This window comes from Chlorocebus sabaeus, chromosome 18 (genome assembly GCF_047675955.1).
Source record: "Chlorocebus sabaeus isolate Y175 chromosome 18, mChlSab1.0.hap1, whole genome shotgun sequence".
Classification (NCBI taxonomy): Eukaryota; Metazoa; Chordata; class Mammalia; order Primates; family Cercopithecidae; genus Chlorocebus; species Chlorocebus sabaeus.
Window position 1 is genome coordinate 70,531,535 of NC_132921.1, and position 22,518 is coordinate 70,554,052.

The 22,518-nt window shown below is 37.6% G+C and overlaps 1 protein-coding gene across 1 annotated transcript in view; it reads left to right on the forward strand.

The window, feature by feature from the left end:
* The window catches only part of NDUFV2 (NADH:ubiquinone oxidoreductase core subunit V2), a 34,887-nt gene that overhangs the window by 6,022 nt on the left and 6,347 nt on the right, over positions 1 to 22,518 (forward strand). The window contains exons 2-7 of the mRNA XM_007974645.3: positions 11,413 to 11,478; positions 12,880 to 12,942; positions 13,028 to 13,144; positions 16,388 to 16,556; positions 18,801 to 18,910; positions 20,734 to 20,810. Of these exons, the coding sequence (XP_007972836.1) occupies positions 11,413 to 11,478; positions 12,880 to 12,942; positions 13,028 to 13,144; positions 16,388 to 16,556; positions 18,801 to 18,910; positions 20,734 to 20,810 (602 nt within the window). The remainder of the gene's footprint in view (positions 1 to 11,412; positions 11,479 to 12,879; positions 12,943 to 13,027; positions 13,145 to 16,387; positions 16,557 to 18,800; positions 18,911 to 20,733; positions 20,811 to 22,518) is intronic.

Sequence of the window (22,518 nt, forward strand, 5' to 3'; positions counted from 1 at the left end):
CTGCTGTAACAAATTTCCACAAACTTTGTGGCATAAAACGTCACATTTTTTACCTTACAGTTCTGTAGGTTAAAAGTGACATAGGTCTCAGTGGGCTAAAATTAAAGTGTAGGCCAAGCTTCATTCGTTTTTGGAGGCTCTAGAGGTGAATCTCTTTTCTTGGCTTTTCCAGCTCCTAGAGGCTGCTCTTGATCCCTTCTTTCATCTCCAAACCCCGCAAAGGCAGGTCTAGTTCTTACATGCATCACTTTGACCCTACTTCAGGCATTCATCACATGTCCTTCCTTGACTCTCCTTCCTCTTCCACTTTGTAAGAATGCTGTGATTGATGACATTGGGCCCACCTAATCTAGGATAATCTCCCTATTTTAAGGTTGGCTGATTAGCAGCCTTAATTCTGCTTTGTTGTGTAAACTAATATTCACAGGTTTCCAGGATTAGGATGTGGTTATCTTTGGGAGACCATTATTCTGCCTGCCATAGTGATAAATTAGCAGTTTAAGGAGAGAGAGAATGAACAAACTTTATGCAGGGAGGTTCAGTAGGCCTTTTTATTAGAGACGTGACCTTTTTATTAGAGACGCGAACTCAGTTTCCGTTTCAAAGTTATAAATAGTTGGCTTTCCCTTCTCTTTGGGCACTGTTGAGTACCTTAGTGCTCAGTACGTTGAGTAATAAATTATAAGTCTATTGACCATAGTGTATAACCTATTAAGTGAAAGTCAGTCTGATTTTCCAATGGGGAACCTTGTCAGTAGTTTTTGAATCAGTTTGGGAAGCATGTTATAAATCAGTTGTAGGACATTCAACAAAACATTAAAGACAGTTTACACACATTTTGGTTAGGGGGAAGGTGGCTTTATCTGTGGGATATTTTGCTAGGTGTTACCCTATTTTATATGTAAGATATATGAAGATTGCTGGACAAATAAATGCCCAAGATCACACAGTAGTAAGGGCTGGGTTTATTTGCAAGTCCTGTTTTGTTTTGTTTTTAATCTACCTTTCTGAAGTTGCTGAAACAATTGAAGTTGCTAAGGGAAATCACTATGTATGGTGAATATTTAAATTTAATAGGCACTCTAATAATAAAAGGTGTACCAGTGTAAGCAGACTAGGGAAATGATTTCACTTTGCTTAGGGAAAAGAGATGGAGGTTTAGGGGCTTTAAAGGGGTAAGAGGAGGAGGTTAACCTTGGTCATGATGGATGAGTGGAAGGTGTAAGTTGAGATAATGCTGTAGGTATAGCTAGTTACATATACAAGGACAGTGAAGTGCATGAGATGAGACTGAACCCCAGGTCCACTGGATGGGCGTTTCATTTCTATAAATTATTCTTGTCCTTAGAACAATTGGTTGTTGCTTGTATCCATGTGGGATTTTAGATTTAAAGAATGTTTTCTTTAATGTATGGTCAAGATGACCGGAATCATTAATGTTGTTATCTTAATCTGTAATGCACAGTGCCTGTAATACCTGGGCTGTTCGTGCAGCTTTTCTATAATATAAAATTTAGCCAAATTACATTTGTTAATTCCCTCATAGTATGGTAAAAATTACTTACGTTTTAACCTGAATAACATTTTTAGCTAAGTTACTGATGGAATTTTACTTGGAGGATGTTTGTAAAAGTCCTCCTATGTCTATCTGAAAATACAGCAAAACTTAAATTTTAGTGGTTAAGGCATGTACTGAAGTCAGGAAAATCTGTATGTGGCATTTCATTTATTTAGCTGTGTGATCTAGGGAGAGTTTTTCCCCCTTCTTTGAGCCTTAATTTTCTCACCTGTAAAATAAGATAATACCTACTTGGTAGGCTTGCTGAGAGGATTAAATGAATTATAGTGTAGATTTGTAAAGTTTATACCATGAAATCTGACATAGAGTAAGCGTTTGTATTTACGATTATCCTTGAAATAGATTTCACAATTATTAACCCAGCATCAACTTTGTTAAAATAAAATGCACTGAAAAACTTTTGGTTTTCAGGGATTTTTTTTTTTTTTTTTTTGAGACAGAGTCTCAGTCTGTCCTCCAGGCTGGAGTTCAGTGGCGTGATCTTGGCTCACTGCAACCTCCTGGGTTCAAGTGATTCTCCTGCCTCAGCCTCCCAAGTAGCTGGGATTAAAGGCGCATGCCACCATGCCTGGCTAATTTTTGTATTTTTAGTAGAGATGGGGTTTCGCCATGTTGGCCAGGCTGGTCTCAAACTCCTGACCTCAGGTGATCCACCTGCCTTGGCCTCTCAAAGTGCTGGGATTACAGGCATAAGCCACTGCACTCAGCCTCGAGGATTTTTTTTTTTTTAATGTAAAAATACTTAGTCTGAATGAATGTATTACAGACGCTGACTTTTTGAGGAGGTTTCAGTTTCTTGCTTGAACTGGCAATGGGGAAGGCTGTAGGTAACAAGTCAGCAGATGATGTGAACAGTGAGAGGAAAGCACGGAGGGAGGGACCTCAGACCACTTTGGATTCACCGGAGATGTTTCACGTGTACACTGTGACTCTTGCATAGGCAAATACACATCTTGGTGGATTTAATCTGTAAATATTAGGGATCGTCTAAAAGATATATTCCTTGCCTTAGCTGGCCTCTGATAAGGGGGAAAAAAAGAGTTTTTGAATTGCCTGACCTTAGTCTTATCTTTTTTTTTTTTTTTTTTTTTGAGACGGAGTCTCGCTCTGTCGCCCAGGCTGGAGTGCAGTGGCGCCATCTCGGCTCACTGCAAGCTCCGCCTCCCGGGTTCACGCCATTCTCCTGCCTCAGCCTCCCGAGGAGCTGGGACTACAGGCGCCCGCCACTGCGCCTGGCTAATTTTTTCTATTTTTAGTAGAGACGGGGTTTCACCATGGTCTCGATCTCCTAACCTTGTGATCCGCCCGCCTCGGCCTCCCAAAGTGCTGGGATTACAGGCGTGAGCCACCGCGCCGGGAGTCTTATCTTTCTAATTAGATTACTGCTTCTGTCAGTTTTGTCTTATGGCTTCTGAGTCTCTTATTAACTTCTGTTAGCTGGATGGGTCCTTCTGTAATGCAAGTGTCTGATAGAACTGAAAGGAGAGCTTCGTAGGATGGTAGTATTGTTTGAACAACAGAAGAAATTCAGAAAAAGAGTAGAGCCCATGAAAAAACAATGAAGGAATCCTATTCTTGGGGAGAATATAAAACTTTAATTTTGGTCATTTTGAGCTGTTGGTATTGCCAGTGACAGTGAAAGGGAAAGGCTGGTAGAAAGAGCACAGGGTCCTTAGATTCAAAGAGCCTAGGCTCAAAATCCAGCTGTCACTAAATGTGCGGTATGGGGCAAGTTACTGTCTTTGAGCCTGAGTTTCTCTAAATGTAAAATGGAAATGATGACTCACTACAGATTTTTTAGGAATTGAAAAAAAGTATGTAGAAGAGCTTAAAACAGAGGCACTCAAGTTTACTTGAATCCAATGCAAAGGCAGCCACTGTTTTGGCCTGCTTAAATCTCTGTTCTTACTGAAACACACACACACAAAAGCTAGAATTCAAACCCACTGATAATTTTCAGTTGTATATTAGGCTATGATCTTATTTACTTAAAAAAGTTACTTGGTTCCATGCTTTTCTTCTTAAAAAAGGGAAGTTACTTGCATTTTCAATTGAACTCAATTGGAATTTCTTGAGGTATAGACATTTCAGAGTCCAATGAGAAGCCAGATTCTAGAGAAAAGACTATAGGTAGTCAGAGAAGGGGATGGGTGGGAACTCAGCTTAATCTTTGAATCATTCCAGCCTAGCTAAGTTGTTTTTTCCAGTTTTAAGCCTGGTCCTGGAATGCCTCTTTATTTCAAAGTGAAACAAAATTGAAATGGCCCAGTAAGTAGTGTAAAGATGTTAATGAGAACTTTTAATATTTTATTCCTTTATTGAAAGTGTCTGACATAGACATTACAATGAATGTAAAATAGGTGATATTCTTTAAACACACAAAAAAACAATTTTCAAAGCCATTTTCAGGCCACCTATAACTTGATAGGGATGAGTAACAGTTTGTGCCAGTTGAAAAAAACAGCGCTAAGATTTATCAGTTTATCTTCACTATTTAGTTTACTTCTTTCTTTATTGTTTGTTTACTTACTACTCTTTTAAGACAGCATCTCACTCCGTCTCCCAGGCTTGAGTACAGTGGCATGATCATGGCTCGCTGCGACCTCAACCTCTTGGGCTCAAGCAATGCTCCCACCTCATGGTGTGCCACCATGCCTAGCTAATTTTTGTATTTTTTGTAGAGACAGGGTCTCACTGTGTTGCCCAGGCTGATTTCAAACCCCTGGCTTCAAGCGATCTACGGGGCTTGGCTTTCCAAAGTTCTGGAATTATAGGTATGAGCTACCGTGTCTGGCCAGCTTCTTTTATTTTATAAACATTGTCTCAGCCCTTAACGCAGTTTTGAAGAGGTCGACTTCAGACTTTGAAATTAAGTTGCTCAAATGTTATGCTAGTGTGTATACATTCAGGTTTTTTGCAGGAATAGAAGAGAATGGTGGCAAGGATTAAAAAAAGATCAAATAATTTGCATCTTTCTCTCTTAACAGGAGCATTGTAAGCCAAGTAGGCAGGGCTTTTCATTTCTTATCTGCCTGCCTGTATATATGGAGGCCTAATTTTCTTCCTTGAACTCCTTGGTTTCTTAGACCTACTATGTTCTTTTAAAGCTTTGATGGCATCAAATAGTCAAGTGGCTAATAATAAGGTCATGGCCTTTGTAGTCATGTGGCCCTAGGATCTAACATAATTTCTGCCAATAATTAGTGATGTGACCTAACCTTGAGAAGTTTGCATAACTCGTTTAAATTTCTGGAAATTATACCCACCTTGCAGGAAACTTTAAGAATTAAATAATGTATAAAAAGCTTAGTGCCTGACATGTAGTACTTCTAATAATAATAGCTAATGATAGCCAGCACTAATATAGTACTTACCATCTGCCAGGCAGAATATTAAGCACTTTATATTAAGTACATTTTTTTTTCCCCCGAGATGGAGTCTCACCCTATTGCACAGGCTGGAGTGCTGTGGCGTGTGCTAGGCTCACTGCAACGTCTGCCTCCTGGATTCAAGCGATTCTCCTGCCTTGGCCTTCCAGTTAGCTGGGATTATAGGCACGTACCACCACGCCCAGCTAATTTTTGTGTTTTTAGTAGGGACAGGGTCTCATCATGTTGGCTGGACTGGTCTCGAACTCCTGAACTCAGGTGATCCATCCGCCTCAGCCTCCTAAAGTGATGGGATTACAGGCGTGAGCCACTGTGCCCGGCCTGAAGTACATCTTTTAATGCTCTCAAGAACCCTATGAAGTACATGCCATCATTTTTCTCTTTTTATAAATGAGGAAACAGGCTCTGGAGCTGAGCTTTTAGCCATTTTGCTGTATTGTCTCTCCATACATAGGGTATTTATGGAATATTAGATAACAGTGATACATCCCACCTTCAGAGTGCTAGAATGTGGAAAATGTGCTTTTTAGAAATGCTGAAATTGACACTTCCTATACTAGAACGTGTTTAGTGTTGGTTGTCTTTTACACCACACTCAACATCAGAAGGATTTTTTTTTTTTTTTTTTTTTGATAGAGAGTCTCGCTCTGTCGCCCAGGCTGGAGTGCAGTGGCTCGATCTCGGCTCACTGCAACCTCCACCTTCCAGGTTCAAGCAATTCTCCTGCCTCAGCCTCCCAAGTAGCTGGGACTACAGGTGTGCACCACCACATGCTGCGAATTTTTGTATTTTTAGTAGAGATAGGGTTTCACCATATTGGCCAGGCTGATCTCGAACTCCTGACTTTGTGATCCGCCCACCTTGGCCTCCCAGAGCGCTGGATTACAGACTGTGCCTGGCCAGAAGGATGGTATTTTTAAGATTAGTTTGGTGACATTAGACAGGATGTTTTGAATTGACAAAGGGATCAGCTAGAAGACTTACAGTAATGTACAGACATGAAATAATGTCTGAAATAGTGGTGATGGTAAGACAGGGACAGAACTAAAGACTTCATTGGGTTTTTTGGTTGGTTTTGTTTTCAGACAGGGTCTTACTTTGTTACCCAGACTGGAGTGCAGTGGCATGATCTCAGCTCACTGCAACCTTCACCTCCCAGGTTTAGGCAATTCTCCCACCTCATCCTCCTGAGTAGCTGGGACTACAGGTGTGCGCCACCACAGTCAGCTAATTTTTGTATTTTTTGGCAGAAATGCGGTTTCACCACGTTGACTGGGCTGGTCTTGAACTCCTGACCTCAAGTGACACTCTTGCCTTGGCCTCCCAAAGTGCTGGGATTACAGGTGTGAGCCGCTGTACCCAGCCCTTCATTGGTTTTTAAAAGTTTAAATGTAATACATATAATGGCAAAAAATTCAAACAGTAAGCAAGGCTACATATTATAGTATATATATATATAAAAAACAGTACAGAGTAGGGATACAAGAATATGTATTATAAAAAATATATGTTGCATATATTATATATGTTAACCCATGATACATCCTAACTTTCCACATTCTAATACCTCTGAAAGTGGGATGTATCACTGTCATCTAATATTCCATAAATACTCTATGTATGGAGAGACAATGTAACAAAACAATTAAAAGCCCAGGTCCAGAGCCTGTTTCCTCATTTGTAGAAACAGAATAATAACAGTGTGTACTTCATAAGGTTCTTGAGAGCATTAAGAGATGTATTTCATGTAAAGTGCTTAATATTCTCCTGGCAGTAAAGACTAGATTTTCTTCCCACTCCAGATCCTTGATTCCTCTGCTTAGAGACAGCAGCTGTTACTGGTTTCTTTTATGATGTCTCTGTTGAGATATTTTGATAGAAAAAGCAGTAAAAAATGGAAACTGGCACATTTCTAGATTTTATTGACTTTCTTAAAAAGAACTTTGACAGATCTGAAATTTTACCCCATTTGTAAGCTAACAAGTTAACCTGCCTCAGTTTCATGGATACTGGCAGGGGGCAGCATCCTGGGTCAGTAGGCAGCATGAACTTCATGTTAGTTCCCCGACATTCATATCTAATGGTAAGGGAGGAGACCACCCCCATATTGTCTTATGCCCAATTTCTGCCTCCAAAGAAAGAAGAAGTAAAAACTAAAAGGCAGAAATGAAATCCACAAGCAGACAGCCCAGAGCCACACCCTGGTCCTGGTAGTTAAAGATCGACCCCTGACCTAGTTGGTTGTGTTATCTATAGATTACAGACATTGTATAGAAAAGCACTGTGAAAATCCCTGTCCTGTCCTGTTCTGTTCCGTTCTAATTACCGGTGCATGCAGCCCCCACCGAGTCACGTACCCTCTGCTTGCTCAATTGATCACAGCCCTCTCACATGGACCCCCTTAGAGTTGTGAGCCCTTAAAAGGGACAGGAATTGCTCACTCGGGGAGCTCAGTTGTTGGAGACGTGAGTCTTCCTGAAGCTCCCGGCTGAATAAAGCCCTTCCTTCTTTAACTCGGTGTCTTGGGGGTTTCGTCTGTGGTTTGTCCTGGTACAGCGGGAGTGATATGGAACAGCCCAGGTGAATGCTGTGCGTCACAGCTAAGGGACCTTGAGCTTGGGAAACCCTGTCTGTAAGAAAACTCACTCAGCTTTTGCCCCAGGAGAAGATATTCTCTACAAAAATAATTGAAAAGATAGTCTGAAACAAAAGCTGTTCAGCACTGCTGCTCACAAAATGTGCACAAACCTGAGACCCACAGAAATCTTTCTACCAGCCTATTTCTTCCTCCTTCCCCACTTTCTTTAACTAAAAAAGAAATTTATAAGTTAATTTCAGTGGAGAAGTAGATGGTTTTTTAACCGTCAAATACATTATAAATTCACTAGAAAAACTGTAAGCCTTATATATGTGGATATAAAGAAAAACTAATTATGTGCAAATGCAAGAATATTGGCAGTATGTTGTGTTTGACAGTAACTCTTTGATAAAGTCAACTAACAGCACAATTTTTACAAATAGGTGTAGTTTTTAAAATGCAGTTGTTTGGATTTTTTTTTAGTTATTAAATGTTTTATCCTTACGTCAGTTAAACAGGTTATAATGCTTTATAGGTTATATAGTACTTTCAGAGAAACTTGACTTAAATCTCAAAATAGTCCAATGAGAAGATAACCCTGTTTTATAGGTACAGAAATTGAGGCTTAAAAAAAATTGAGTGAGTTGTGCAAGGTTAGATGTTAGTAAGTGGCAGAATGGTAATCTAAACCCAAGTTCTCAACAACAATTATAAAAAATCTGAAAGTCTGTTTTTTCCTAGAATTTGGCTACTTTATCTTGACCCTTCTCAATCAGTAGTCTGTCTTCAATGATTTGGACTTTAAACCACTTTTAGAAATATGTCTGTGAACTCATGTGCATGTCCAGAGTTTCAAAGGTCAGCAGGAGAATGCCTCAGAATAGATTTTCCAATATGTAGCAACATGGGCCTAAAGAATAATTTTCAAGATTATCTCTATATTTTTATTTTAAATAAAAGTGCATGCCAGATCCTGGATTAATGAGAAAGGGATCAAATATTAATCCCAAATGGAAGCTATTTTAATTTAGAGATTTGGTGTTATTTAATTTGATATACAGGGAGGTTAGAAGGAGAAATAGGTTTTACAATAGAGAAAAGTTTTTCTTACACCTGATGAGTGTTTTAAGTAGGATTTTTTGGGCCAGTTAATCCATGCTAATAGGAAATTTGGAAAATAGAGAAAAATATAAAAATATAAAATAGAGTCCCTTATTTCATTAACATCGTAATAAGAGATAAGCACTTTTAATTATTTATGGCCTTCTAGTCTTTTAATCAGTGTCTGTAAATTGAGGTAATTTATGCAGTTTTGCTTTTTTGTTTTATTTAACCCTGATTCCAGTTTCTATGTGATTATATTTACAAAATTTTTTTGTTAGCTATATAACGTTCTAGTGTCAGAATTATTAGTAGTTAGTTAAAATCTGCTCAGATTGGGCTTTTAGGTTGTGTTTTTGCTGCAATAAACATGATAGGAACAACATGTTTTCATGTACAGCTTTATCCTCATTTTGTACTATAGGAAAAATATCTAGGTTAGAATTGCTAAGTTAAAAAATGGACACTTGGGGCTGGGCACAGTGGCTCACGCTTGTAATCCCACCACTTTGGGAGGCTGAGGTGGGCAGATCACCTGACGTCGGGAGTTCAAGACCAGCCTGACCGGCATGGAGAAACCTCGTCTCTACTAAAAATACAAAAAATTATCCAGGCATAGTGAGTGGCACATGCCTGTAATCCCAGCTACTTGGGAGGCTGAGGTAGAAGAATCGCTGGAACCCGGGAGGCGGAGGTTGCAGTGAGCTGAGATCATGCCATTGAAGTCCAGCCTGGGCAACAAGAGCGAAATTCTGTCTCTAAAAAAAAAAAAAAAGAAAAGAAAAAAGACACGTATTTATGCTTTCCATATTTCATGGTAATTTGCTTTCTAAAAGGCTATATGAATTTTTAAGTGTGCTTGTTTCTCTATATGTTCAACAGAATGGAGTGCTATCTTTACCAAGCTTGGTAGAGCTGGTAGTTTGATAGCTAGTAATGTTATTTTAAATTGCATGCTTTTAGTTACTAGTAAGCAATTTGAATTCTGTGAAACTTGTTCATGATCTTTACTCATTTTTTTCATTTTTTAAATGCATTTATGATCTCTTCAGGCTATTAGCCTCTTGTCATCAAACGTGCAAGATTTAAGACTCATCAGTGTAGGGTTAACAGATGAGTTCTCAGAGGCAGAGGCTTTATAGAGAATAGAAGATAGGAGTGTGAACTGAGCCCTGAGGACAACCTGCAAGGAGTGGATAAAAAGCCAATAAACAGAAAATTTTAGTGTTCAGAAATTAAAGAGAAGATTGAATACTTTCCCTCCTCTTAAAATTAATCCTTCCTTTATTATAAATATACAGTCTTTTCTCTCAGGATTTAGTTCAGTAACTCACTGATGCTACTCAAAAATTGTTATTAGATTAAAAAAATTTTCTGAGCTAAGATGACAGTGACTGTCTTCTAAATTTTAGTTTCAGTTAATTTTTCAAAACAAAACCAACACAATCGAAGCCCCCTTGTGCACCTCTCTCTGACTGCATCCCTGCCTGCCTCCCAATTATCCTGAAATTGATATTTATCACTCCCATCTTTTGTACCTGTCTCACATCGTGTACCTTAGTCTTTTCTTAATTAAAGCAGATGTTCCATGTACACTTAATTTATTAATATTTCTTCAACTGAAATACCATTTGGACCTAGGGAAAAGTTAAATATACTATTGTGTTATATTACTCCATTTACTTTCTTCTATGTTTGCCTTTGAATTGTCCAACTCTTTGCTAGTTCCATGTTGGTTTAACCCAGCGTTCTGCCGTCTGTGGTTAGCAGAACTCAGAAATTGGAGGAATCCAGAACAGTAGTTGAAATACTTGGGGTGGGGGACAGGGTAGGAGTGGAGGGTAGGAGCAGGAGGGCCAAGAGAAATGAAATGCAGCTGAGAGAATAATCAGATTCCTTCCAAAGCAACTGAACATTGTCAGTCTGCATAGCATCATAAATAGTTTTCTAAAACTACTGTTCTTCCCCCGACCCCCGCCCCCGCAGATGGAGCCTTGCTTTGTTGCTCAGGCTGGAGTGCGGTGGTGTGATCTCGGCTCACTGCAACCTCTGCCTCCCGGGTTCAGGCGATTCTCCTGCCTCAGCTTCCTGAGTAGCTGGGACTACCAGTGTGTGCCACCATGCCCAGCTAATTTTTGTGTTTTTAGTGGAGACGGGGTTTTACCATGTTGGCCAGGATGGTCTCGATCTCTTGACCTCATGATCCGCTTGCCTTAGCCTCCCAAAGTGCTGGGATCACGGGCATGAGCCACTGCACCCGGCTAGAAACTATTTTTTACGGCTGGAGTTTCAGAACTAATTTAGTAAAGGATTGAAAAGGAGGATACAGTTGACTCATTTGTACAGAGTATATGACTCATTTGTACAGAATGAAAACATGTTTATGAACATGTTTCACACTAAGTGAAAGCTGGCATCCAACTTGATTCAGACAAAAGTGAAAGTCAAGAAGTTAATAGTACATTAATTCACCAAATGCATGCCAGCAGAGCATGGCAGGAAGGTACACAACTCAGCAGATCTGGGTTGTCCTGGTTCTCCTGTTGACTCGTGTGTGTGATGTTAGGCGGGTGAATCTTGCCTTTGAATCTCCATTTGTAAAATACCTCTCCTGAAACAGAGATGGGTAGGGTAGTATACCATATTTCTTAAGATCTTTTATAAGTTGATTCCATTGTTTTAAATTATGAATCCTAAAGTATTTCTTTATGAAAAAATTTGTAAGGCTGTGATTTACTAAACTTCCTTAAAATTTTAAATTTTAGGGAAGACATGTAAGGAATTTACATAAGACAGCTATGCAAAATGGAGCTGGAGGAGCTTTATTTGTGGTAAGTAATTACTTACATTTCTTTGGAAAGAAAAGACTTGGAAATTTGGGTAAATCCATTGTAAAAATCCAAAATATCTTAAATACCGTTGTTTAAAATTGTAGGAATTTACATATAGCTAATTGAATTTACTACATTTCAAAAGACGTGTAGTTCCAGTTGAACCTCATGAATTTAAATTAGTACCAGGAAAACTCTGGGAATAAGAATTTACTTCCAGTGAAATTACTGTGTGAGCCCTAACCTGATTCTCATCACACTTTGTGTTCTCAGTCATGTTGGCTTACTGAGGGTTTGAAGATTGTAACTTGTTGAATCCCAAAATGACACTAGTTTGAAACTTACGGGTTTTAGTAATGTAGTAACTAGATTAGCAGCTGGTCTTTATATTTTTAGTTTCCGGAGTTTTAACTATAGATAGAAGTCTGTGAACTCCCCAGATTAGTTGCACAATTTGGAAAGGATAAGATACTGTATCTCCCTTTTCTGACAAGGTGCAGTTTTCAGGGATTACTCTTGTTTTAGTAAAGGCAATATAGTGGACTTGTGTGATGATTTAGAGTTAGTGGTGTAGGAAGTAGCTTCCTGCTACATATCAATCATCAAATTGGCCACATATTTGAGATCATTGTCTAGAGTTTCTGTTTTCTTTCCTCTTTTGGTTTATGTCCTTTAAAAAGCAGAACTCTGAGAGTTAACATATCAAGAGATTCATTTCTGTATTCACCACACATACATAACATTAATTGATCGTAAGTGTTAATCTCAGTGTGACTCATTTGATTTCCTGTTGACATGCCATTTCTTGTCCGTTTTTGAAGAGGGCCTGCGTCTGCTCTTTTAAGAAGAAATAAAGCTTCTTGCTGTTGGCTATTATGGAAAACGTGGGAAAGAGATGGTGCTTTTTTTTCTTTTTTCTTTTGAGATGGTCCTTTTGTACCCTCCTAAAGTGATGGGTCTTAACCCTTTTGGATCCCAGATCCCTTTGACAATCTGCTACCCTCTCTTTTGGGAAAATACACATGTTCACATTTAAAATTTTGTGTTTTAATTTCATAAAGGCTTCCAATAATTGGTAATGTTTTGGTAATTCTATCAGAAGATCTTATTCTCTAATGAAGCTGGATAACACTTTTTGTTGTTTGGGTTTTTTGTTCCTAAAGGTACTTCTCTTATTCTTTAAATGGTCCTTTGTAAAATTTTAAATTTTAACTTTACTTTGGTAATCATACTCATCAAATGTGTGTTTAGTCATTCTTTTTGATGGAAGGATAGGGTGCTATATATCATGTTGGAATTAAAATGGAGAGATTAAACAATAAGTAATAGTATAGTAATGTACAGTGTTATTCACACTTGAGAGAATTCGGATAATTCTGGAAAACTTTTTTTGTTGTGTAGCACAGAGATACTCCTGAAAATAACCCTGATACTCCATTTGATTTCACACCAGAAAACTATAAGGTATGGCTAAATTAACATTATAATTAATGTACCAAATAGGTAATATTTTCTAGATGTAGAAAATGATGTTCTTTCTTTTACACAGAGGATAGAGGCAATAGTAAAAAACTATCCAGAAGGCCATAAAGCAGCAGCTGTTCTTCCAGTCCTGGATTTAGCCCAAAGGCAGAATGGGTGGTTGCCCATCTCTGCTATGAACAAGGTACTGGATTCATTTTTGCCTTAGTTCCAAAAGAGAAGAGATTGTGTATGATAATTTCCTTTTACAGAAATTGCTCTGATCATCTCCAGTGTCAGAATCTAGGATTTTGGAGCCCTTTAGCCATTTGTATGTTTCCTTGAATTGTCTTTGTGTTTTTGTTCGTTCCCTTAATGCATAGAGGTGATTTCTAACCTTGCAGGAAATAGGGAAGGCATTATGATATAAGAGGGTATATGTGCTTTTTTTTTCTTTTGAAGGAAATGGTCATAGGAAAGATAAAAGATTCCAAATGTGTATAACTTAGTACCAAGATATTCTGAAAATTAATGTAATATTTAAACACTAGAATCACAGAAAAAAAGATCTGCTCAACAGTCTGAAGATTTTTAATATTTTACATCTTTGGCTGTAGGCTGTAAGAAAAATCTGTATAATATGTGATGTTTATACAGTTTATGCTACTTTGGAATCGACCTATAGAAATGCTATGGATGACCCATTTTATACGAAGTTACTCTATTCATGTAAGATTCATTTTTTCTAATAGTTTTCAGCAGTAATCCAAATTTCAAGTTTATTCATATCCTGTTAATATAAATAACTACATTTGTATGGTGATGTATTATAGCATATCATTTGTAAAGTGCCATACACAAAGTTTGATTCTGATGAGAGTCACACAACTATTAAAACCATGTTATATAATGGAAAGTATTTTTGACTTAGAACTAAGACACCTGATTTTTCTCTGAACTTCCTCATTGGCAATGAAAGTTTTGAACTAGGTAGATCTCTTCCAATTATTACGTTACGATTTTATTTTATTTTATTTTATTTTTTCAGTTGGAGTCTCGCTCTGTCGTCCAGGCTGGAGTGCAGTGGAGTGATCTCGGCTCACTGCAGTCACTACCTCCCGGGTTCACGCCATTCTCCTGCCTCAGCCTCCTGAGTAACTGGGACTACAGGCACCCACCACCACACCCGGCTAATTTTTTGTATTTTTAGTAGAGACGGGGTTTCACACTGTTAGCCAGGATGGTCTCGATCTCCTGACCTTGTGATCCGCCTGCCTTGGCCTCCCAAAGTGCTGCTGGGATTACAGGCATGAGCCACTGTGCCCGGCCTATTATGTTACAATTTCTAAGCGGTAGTACTAGGACTAAATTCATTTCTAAATCAATGCATTTTCTACTTGACCGACTATAATAGAGATTTTGTTGTACTTCATTCTTACCACTTTCTAAACTTTATTTTGTTATAACTGTTAGGCTAGACTATCATCTTTCTAATAGAATAGGAATATCCTCAATTTATCCTCTAGGATCCTAAATGCAAATTTTAGATTTAGTTTATTGATCTTTTATTGCATTGTATAGTATTATAACACTGTGTGGATCCTTGCTATTTTTTCCCTATGAAAAATGTTATAAAGCAAGTTTAGTGAGTTACTATCCTGACTAAACATAGGTGGTTATTTTTTCAATAAATTATATATTTCTTGAGAAGTTACTTAACATTTTTTAAAAATTAAAATAGCCAACTTTATAATGATTTAGGTATATGTTTCTAATTATAATTTTATTATTATTTTGAAAATATCATGTTTTTAATAATGATAAGCCTGTTGGAAATCTTGCTGAGTGTCACGTTAGCAGAGCAAACTAAAAATAAATAAGAAACTGAAAGTGAAAACATTAAAAAAATAAGACAGGCACGGTGGTGCATGCCTGTAGTCCCAGGTACTCAGGATGCTGATGTGGGAGGATTGCTTGAGCTCAGGAGTTTAAGACCAGCCTGGGCAAGATGGTGAGACCCTATCTCTTAAAAATATGTATTTATGTATTGTCCTATTATATTTAGGGTTGGATTTGTGTGGGCGAAAAGCAGGAAGTTTAGGGTATAGGGAATAGACTCAAGATTCTTTGCACTTTACATTTGGGACTTTTATTTTAATGTTACTGCCCCTCCCCCAACCCATGAAACACCCAACCTTACAACAAAAAATATCCAGAAGCTTAATATTGAACCATCACTAAGGTGTAGGGAGATGTGCAGAATTCCAGGAAGGAGCCTTTTCAAATTAGCCAGGGTCTCATTCCAGATTTATTAAATTATTCCTTTGGTAGGGTTCCAGCATGTATATTTTGATAGAGAGCTCCACAGATTTGGGAATACATCCTTGATTTAGAACTGCCGAATGAAATAGCACAACTACTTTATCTGTCACAAGTGAGCCATGATTAGACGTCTTTTGAGAATACATTTCCTTTAGAATTCCTAGTATGAGAAAGTTCAACATACTTGTCTGAAATGCCCACTCTTCTTTTTTATCAGAATATGGATATATGTATAATTTCTAAGAATACCAGATAGTAAGTCTTAATAGGTCACCTAGAAAGTTGTAGACAGAATTATAAATTACGATAGACAAGGACTGGCCCTGGCAAACAGCTAGAAAGCCTTGTTTTCCCTAACAGACTTGCCCTAAGAAAAGCATGCTGAGTTGGTGATCCCCTTAGTTCTGAACACCAGAATGTCAAAACAATTGTTTTCTATTAATGTCTTGATGTGAAGGGTTAGAAAGTACTAGATTATATGATCCAACTTTCAAAAGAGTATTGTGATATGAAATAGAAGTAGTGTTTTGGATTATTGTGGGAGAAGAGTGTGTGATTGTGTAAGTATGATAATATGTGTATACATATATGCAGAGTTATAAAATTTTGAGTTTACATACTTAAAATATGGGCCAATTAGTGAGCTTTGATTTTCAACCTTTTTTTCTGTTGCTGTACCATTTGTATGTAGGCTTTTTGGAAAAAAATTGGTGAGGGTTTTAAAAATCTAATTGCTTCCTTTATTGGGGTTTGGCAGTCAATTTTTTGCCATTTAGACAGATTACAAAATGTGAGTTTTGATCAAAGTAGAAATTCTTAATAGTGAAAGACTTAAAGATTTAGAGAAAAAGAATATCCTTTTACAGAGGTGAAGGGTAGAAGGAGGAAGTTCTGTTAACTCCATTAACTTTTGGGCTCTGTATGGTTTAAGTGTAAGTACATTGTCTGCAAAAATTGAAGAGTTTATATCTCCCAGTTATCCAAGACAAGTATGTTTTCTGCTCTTGAAGAACTTTTCTGTTTTTACCAAATTGAGCCAATATTGAAATTATACTTTGTACAACATAATTAAAGCTCCATTACTAACATTGTAATTATCTTATTTTTAAATGTCCTAATATTTTAGGTTGCAGAAGTTTTACAAGTACCTCCAATGAGAGTATATGAAGTAGCCACTTTTTATACAATGTATAATCGAAAGCCAGTTGGAAAGTATCACATTCAGGTCTGCACTACTACGCCCTGCATGCTTCGAAACTCTGACAGCATACTGGAGGCCATTCAGAAAAAGCTTGGTAGGGAATACATGATATTTGTAACACTGATAAAAAATGAATTGTCTCTCTAGATTTGATACATTTCCATCTAAAATTTCCAACTTGTGCCATCTTACTGGATCTGTGTTTCCACATCTTTATTTCTTCCTATTTGGTATTCTTCCTTGGTTCTTAAAGCTGAGTTTTTAATCTTTTCATTTTTAATCAGTGTGTTTGAAATGCTTCTACAAGTTATAAAATATTCGTTGTTTAGAAGATTGTTTCACTTAGAAAATTGTTTCACTTATTATTCTGTGACAGCATGTGGTATATTGAAAAGCGACCCATTATTGTCCTCATATTCTTCTAAAGAAGTCATGGAACAAATAAGATATAAGCATAGTAAGAATGCTTTGGGAAGGGAAATTTGAAACAGATGTTATTATAGTAGCATTTTAAAAGTAAACGGGCACTTTCCCCTAGAAAACTGCTATTGCTACACTTCTAACTATATATGTCAAATTAAGTACTATTTTGTTATTGAATATAAAGTACGTGCATGTTGTAAAAATAGCTGGGTGGTATTGAAATATATAAAACAGAAAGCTGAAGTTGGCTCAAAATCCCCACCCTCAAAACCATCAAGGTATAAATCCTGATAACAATTGGATATATTAGTTGTAGATTTTATATCATTTTAATTATTAAATATATAAATGTACTATATGTATGCTTGCTTTTTAGACTTTATTTTGGCTGTATTTCTACAGCACAATATATATGTCTGCCTCATTTTTTTTTTCTTTTTTTTTTTGAGTTGAGGTCTCACTTTGTCACCAGACTGGAATGCAGTGGCTCAATCATGGCTCACTGCAGCCTCCAATTACCATAAATATCCAGGTTTTAAAAAAATTCTTTAAACATTTTTGCATTTAAAAGATCAAGTGATCTTTTACCTCACCCTTCTAAGTAGCTGGAGCTATGGGTGCATGCTGCCAAGCCCAGCTAATTGATTTTTGTTTTTGTAGAGAGGGGTCTTTTATGTTGCCCAGGCTGGTTGTGAAATCCTGGCCTCAGGCAGTCCTCCCACCTTGGCCTCCCAACTGCTGGGATCACAGGTGTGAGCCACCGTGCTTGGCCTGCCTCATTTTTCCGTTACAATTACTTTGATGTACACACATCTTTGCATACTTGTCCTGTTGTATACTGAGATTGTTTACAAGAAGTAGAATTGTAGGGTCAGACTTTGCTGTATTTTTCCCAAATGCCTTCCATAAATGTATGAGACTATCCATTTTCTTCACATCCCTTAATAATCTTTGACGTTAGAAGTTTTCTGAGTCTTTACCAAATCTGATAATGTGACTGTGATTTTAGTAGTTTAATTATTGCAATCAAAATGAAAATAATACAGCCTGATGCACTTCTGTATAACAACAAACACTGTGTCCTCTGAAATATGATTGCTTTTAAAGGAACAAGTCCACTAAAAACTTCCTTGAATGTTAAAATTACATAAAGTTTTTTTTGTTTGTTTGTTTGTTTGTTTGTTTTGAGAGAGTCTTGCTCTGTCACCCAGGCTGGAGTACTGTAGCACAATCATGACTCACTGCAGCCTCAACCTCCTGGGCTCAAGCAATCCTCCTGCCTCAGCTGCTTGAGTAGCTGGGACTACAGACCAGCTACTAATTTTTAATTTTTTTGTAGAGCTGGGTCTCCCTATGTTGCCCAGACTGGTCTCAAATTCCTGGGCTCAAGCCATCCTCCCACCACCGCGTCCCAAAGTGCTGGGATTATAGGCTTGAGCCACTCACTGCATTTGGCCTAGGAGTTTTTTCTTTTTAAAAAACTTTTTTTTTTTTTTTTTTTTTTTAGTGGGGGAGATGGAGTCTTGCTTTGACTCCCAGGCTGGAGTGCAGTGGCGGGATCTCGGCTCACTGCAAGCTCCGCCTCCCGGGTTCACGCCATTCTCCTGCCTCAGCCTCCCAAGTAGCTGGGACTACAGGCGCCCACCACTGTGCCCGGCTAGTTTTTTGTATTTTTAGTAGAGACGGGGTTTCACCATGTTAGCCAGATGGTCTCGATCTCCTGACCTCGTGATCCGCCTGCCTCGGCCTCCCAAAGTGCTGGAATTACAGGCGTGAGCCACTGTGCCTGGCCTCTTTTTTAAAAACTTAATAGTCTTAAACTTTTAATTTACCTCTGTAAAAATTGTTTTTTTTTTTTAACCAAATCACTATTAAAATATAACCTGGTCCTTAGAGTGTTTGTTTCTATTTTTAGGAATAAAGGTTGGGGAGACGACACCTGACAAACTTTTCACTCTTATAGAAGTGGAATGTTTAGGGGCCTGTGTGAACGCACCAATGGTTCAAATAAATGACAATTACTACGTGAGTATTTCATGTATAAGTTAAAGTTGTATGATTCATATTTGAAATATTTTAAATATTTGATCTTGTGTCCTTAGATGTTGGTTTCTGAATTATTCATTTAGAAGAAATGGTTACCAGAAATATCCAGGTTTAAAAAAATTTTTTAAACATTTTTGCATTTAACTTCAGAAGACAAATTTTAAAACTTTATGAAAAATTTAATAATTTGAATATAAGTACAGAAAATAATCCTTGTGTAGCCAACCATCAGGACTTAACTAAGAGTAATATTTTGCCACATTTTACTTCAGATATTATTATCATCATTTGTAGAAATAAGCTACAGATACAGGTGAAATACTCCATCCCAACTCTTTTTCTCTTCCTTTTATCCCAGAGATATCTTTTATCATTATCATAAATTGTGTCTATATATGTATGCAGCCATACTAATACATTATATGGCTTTTAAAAAAATTTTTATAGAGATGGTATCATACCTCTGAATACTGTAGTTGGATCTCACAAGTTTTGCAGTCTTTTTTGTTTTTGATTGTTTCTATATTTTTAAGTTTTTCATTTTGATTCCTTTGACCTGTAAGTTTCTAAAAATGTTCTTAATATCCATATATATGGCATTTTCTAGTTATTTCTTTAAAAATTGCTTGCTACCCTAATTATATCACCATTTTAATTCAAGATACCTTGTTAGCTCATATTTCTTAGAAATTTGTTTATGGAAATTTTGGAGGGACTGTACTTAAGGTAGATTTTCTTTAAGAAGGGATTTGCTTTCTCTCTTGCTCCTGGCACTACTGCTGGCCCCAGAAAAGCCCCTCTCCTCATACCCTAGGCCTCTGTTCCTCTGGTGTGAAAGGTTCCAGACTAGCAGTTTTCTTTGAGGGATAGTTTACCCTTATACTGAGGTTAAAGCTTTTGGGGACCTTAACTTGTGTAGCTTATATGGTCTTCTGTTAGACTCTCTGGGGCTGGCTGGGTCCCTTGCCCCTTGCCCCTCTAAGCTTTGAAACCCTGAAGCCAAGTTTGCTTGATGTTCCACTTTTTTTCTTTGGTTTTCCTTGAGAATTTGGCCTCTGGGTACTTATTTCTTGATTTAAATAGGAATTAGACAATCAAGGCTTTGTGTGAAGCATTGTTAAGTCTAAATATAGTAGCCTGTAGACGGATTTGTCTGAGATAGATATTCTTTCAGTTAGCAGTAGTTAGATCTTTAGAAATAGATATTAGGCATCTAGTTAACAAGTTACTACAGCTACTTTGTACCTTACTGTTTCTTCAAGAATACAGCATTTATTTAGTATGTACCTTGACATTGTTCTACTTTATATATTTTCTCATTAATCCTCAAAAACATGCTGAATTAGGTTTACAAATAAACTTGAGGAGGCTGGGTAACTTGTCCAAGATTACTAGCTAGTAAGTGATAGAGCCAGAACTCAAATGCAAATATGTTTCAATTCAAAGCAATATTCTGTATTGCCTCTTCAGCTGCAGCTCTTGTTGCATATTATATTTAGCAGTGTGTACTATATATAGGAGTTACTTAATTGTTGATGCCTTGGTAACTATCTTGTGAGCTGAGACAGACAATAAAATAACTGGCATTAGGGATTTACAGATTTCAGCAGTAGAAAGTAATTTTGTGCCAGGCGTGGTAGTTCATGCCTATAATCCCAGCACTTTGGGAGGCTGAGGCAGGAGGATTGCATAAGCCCAGGAGTTGGAGACCAGCCTGGGCAACATAGTGAGACCTTGTCTCTATAAATATATTGATATAAAAGAAAGTAATTTCAATATGACTATTGTTAATTTTTTTCCAGGAGGATTTGACACCTAAGGATATTGAAGAAATTATTGATGAGCTCAAGGCTGGCAAAATCCCAAAACCTGGGCCAAGGTATGCTTTATTTATATATAAGAAGTTTTAGTGGCTCACCTAAATTAATCTTTCACATAAACTTAATTTAAAAAATTTTATACCTTAAGTTCATAGGAATTGGCAGGAGCTTTGGATAGTATTATCTGTATGAATGTCATCTACAGCAAGAATTTTTTTTTTCTAAAACCGTGTCTGATAATCATCTGATACCTATCTGAATATTTATAGAGAAGGAAATTTTACTGCAAATAGAAATCTATTCCATTATTTAGAAGTTCATACTGATAGAAGATTGACCCAAATACTATCTCCTTCTTAATTTCTACCTCAAAATCCATTTCTGCCCTTTGAATCAACAAAAGGTAATTTTAGTACCTCTTCCAAATGACAGCTCTTCAGTTATTTGACATAGCTACCCTGTCTTCCCCGTATCTTTTTCTTAGATGGAATATCCACAATTGTTTCATTGTTTTTCTCATATGACATAGCTTTGGTCTCCCTCCTCTGTGGGTTTTCTAGTTGGCTAGTGACTTTAATGCTTTAATGTGATGCTTAATCATGTTTTTTTAAAAAATATTTTGAGACAGTGTCTCACTCTGTCACCCAGTCTGGAGTACAATGGCGCAGTGGCACCATCTCGGCTCACTGCAAGCTCTGCCTCCCAGGTAGAAGCGATTCCCCTGCCTCAGGCTCCTGAGTAGCTGTTGATTACAGGCACCTGCCACCACATCCGGCTTTTTTTTTGTATTTTTAGTAGAGATGGGGTTTCACCGTATTAGCCAGGTCTCCGATCTCCTGACCTCATGATCTGCCCACTTTGGCCTCCCAAAGTGCTGGGATTACAGACGTGAGCCACCACGCCCAGCCTAATCATGGTATTTTGAGATACATACTGAGCAGCACAGAGCATTATGGGACTGCCTCCTTTGTTCCAGACATTATGCTTGTAATAATTCTGCCTAATTACATCAACTCCTACTTCACAGACATTATGCAATTAACTGCACTTCATAATACATAGATCTTTTTCTATTCAGTTTATCCAGGTTGCTCCTATCCCATACTTGTGTTATATTAATTACTTTCAGTTATGAACTTGAACTTTTACTTTTAAACAAACCCTTATTCCATATGTAAGTGTTAAATCACTCAAAATTCTCTCAATACTAGCAAATGTTTGCATGGTTTTAGTCATAATCCCTCAAATTTTTTGTGTTTATATATATAAATTTTTTCTTCCCTCAGCACATTTGGAGGTTTTGATGTCCATACGGTATTCTAATGTTTTATTTATTTATTTATTTTGAGACGGAGTCTCGCTGTATGGCCCAGGGTGGAGTGCAGTGGCCGGATCTCAGCTCACTGCAAGCTCCGCCTCCCAGGTTTTTACGCCATTCTCCTGCCTCAGCCTCCCGTGTAGCCGGGACTACAGCGCCCGCCACCTCGCCCTGCTAGTTTTTTGTATTTTTTAGTAGAGACAGGGTTTCACTGTGTTAGCCAGGATGGTCTCGAACTCCTGACCTCGTGATCCGCCCATCTCGGCCTCCCAAAGTGCTGGGATTACAGGCTTGAGCCACCGCGCCCGGCTATTCTAATGTTTTAAAACAGCTGTGATGTGCTCTTACTCCAGTTTTAAAATATTTTTCTTAAGCTTTATTATAAATAAAAATTCCCTGAAGTAGAATTACTAAGAGGGTATGAGTGGTTCTATAGTTTGCTAAAACTA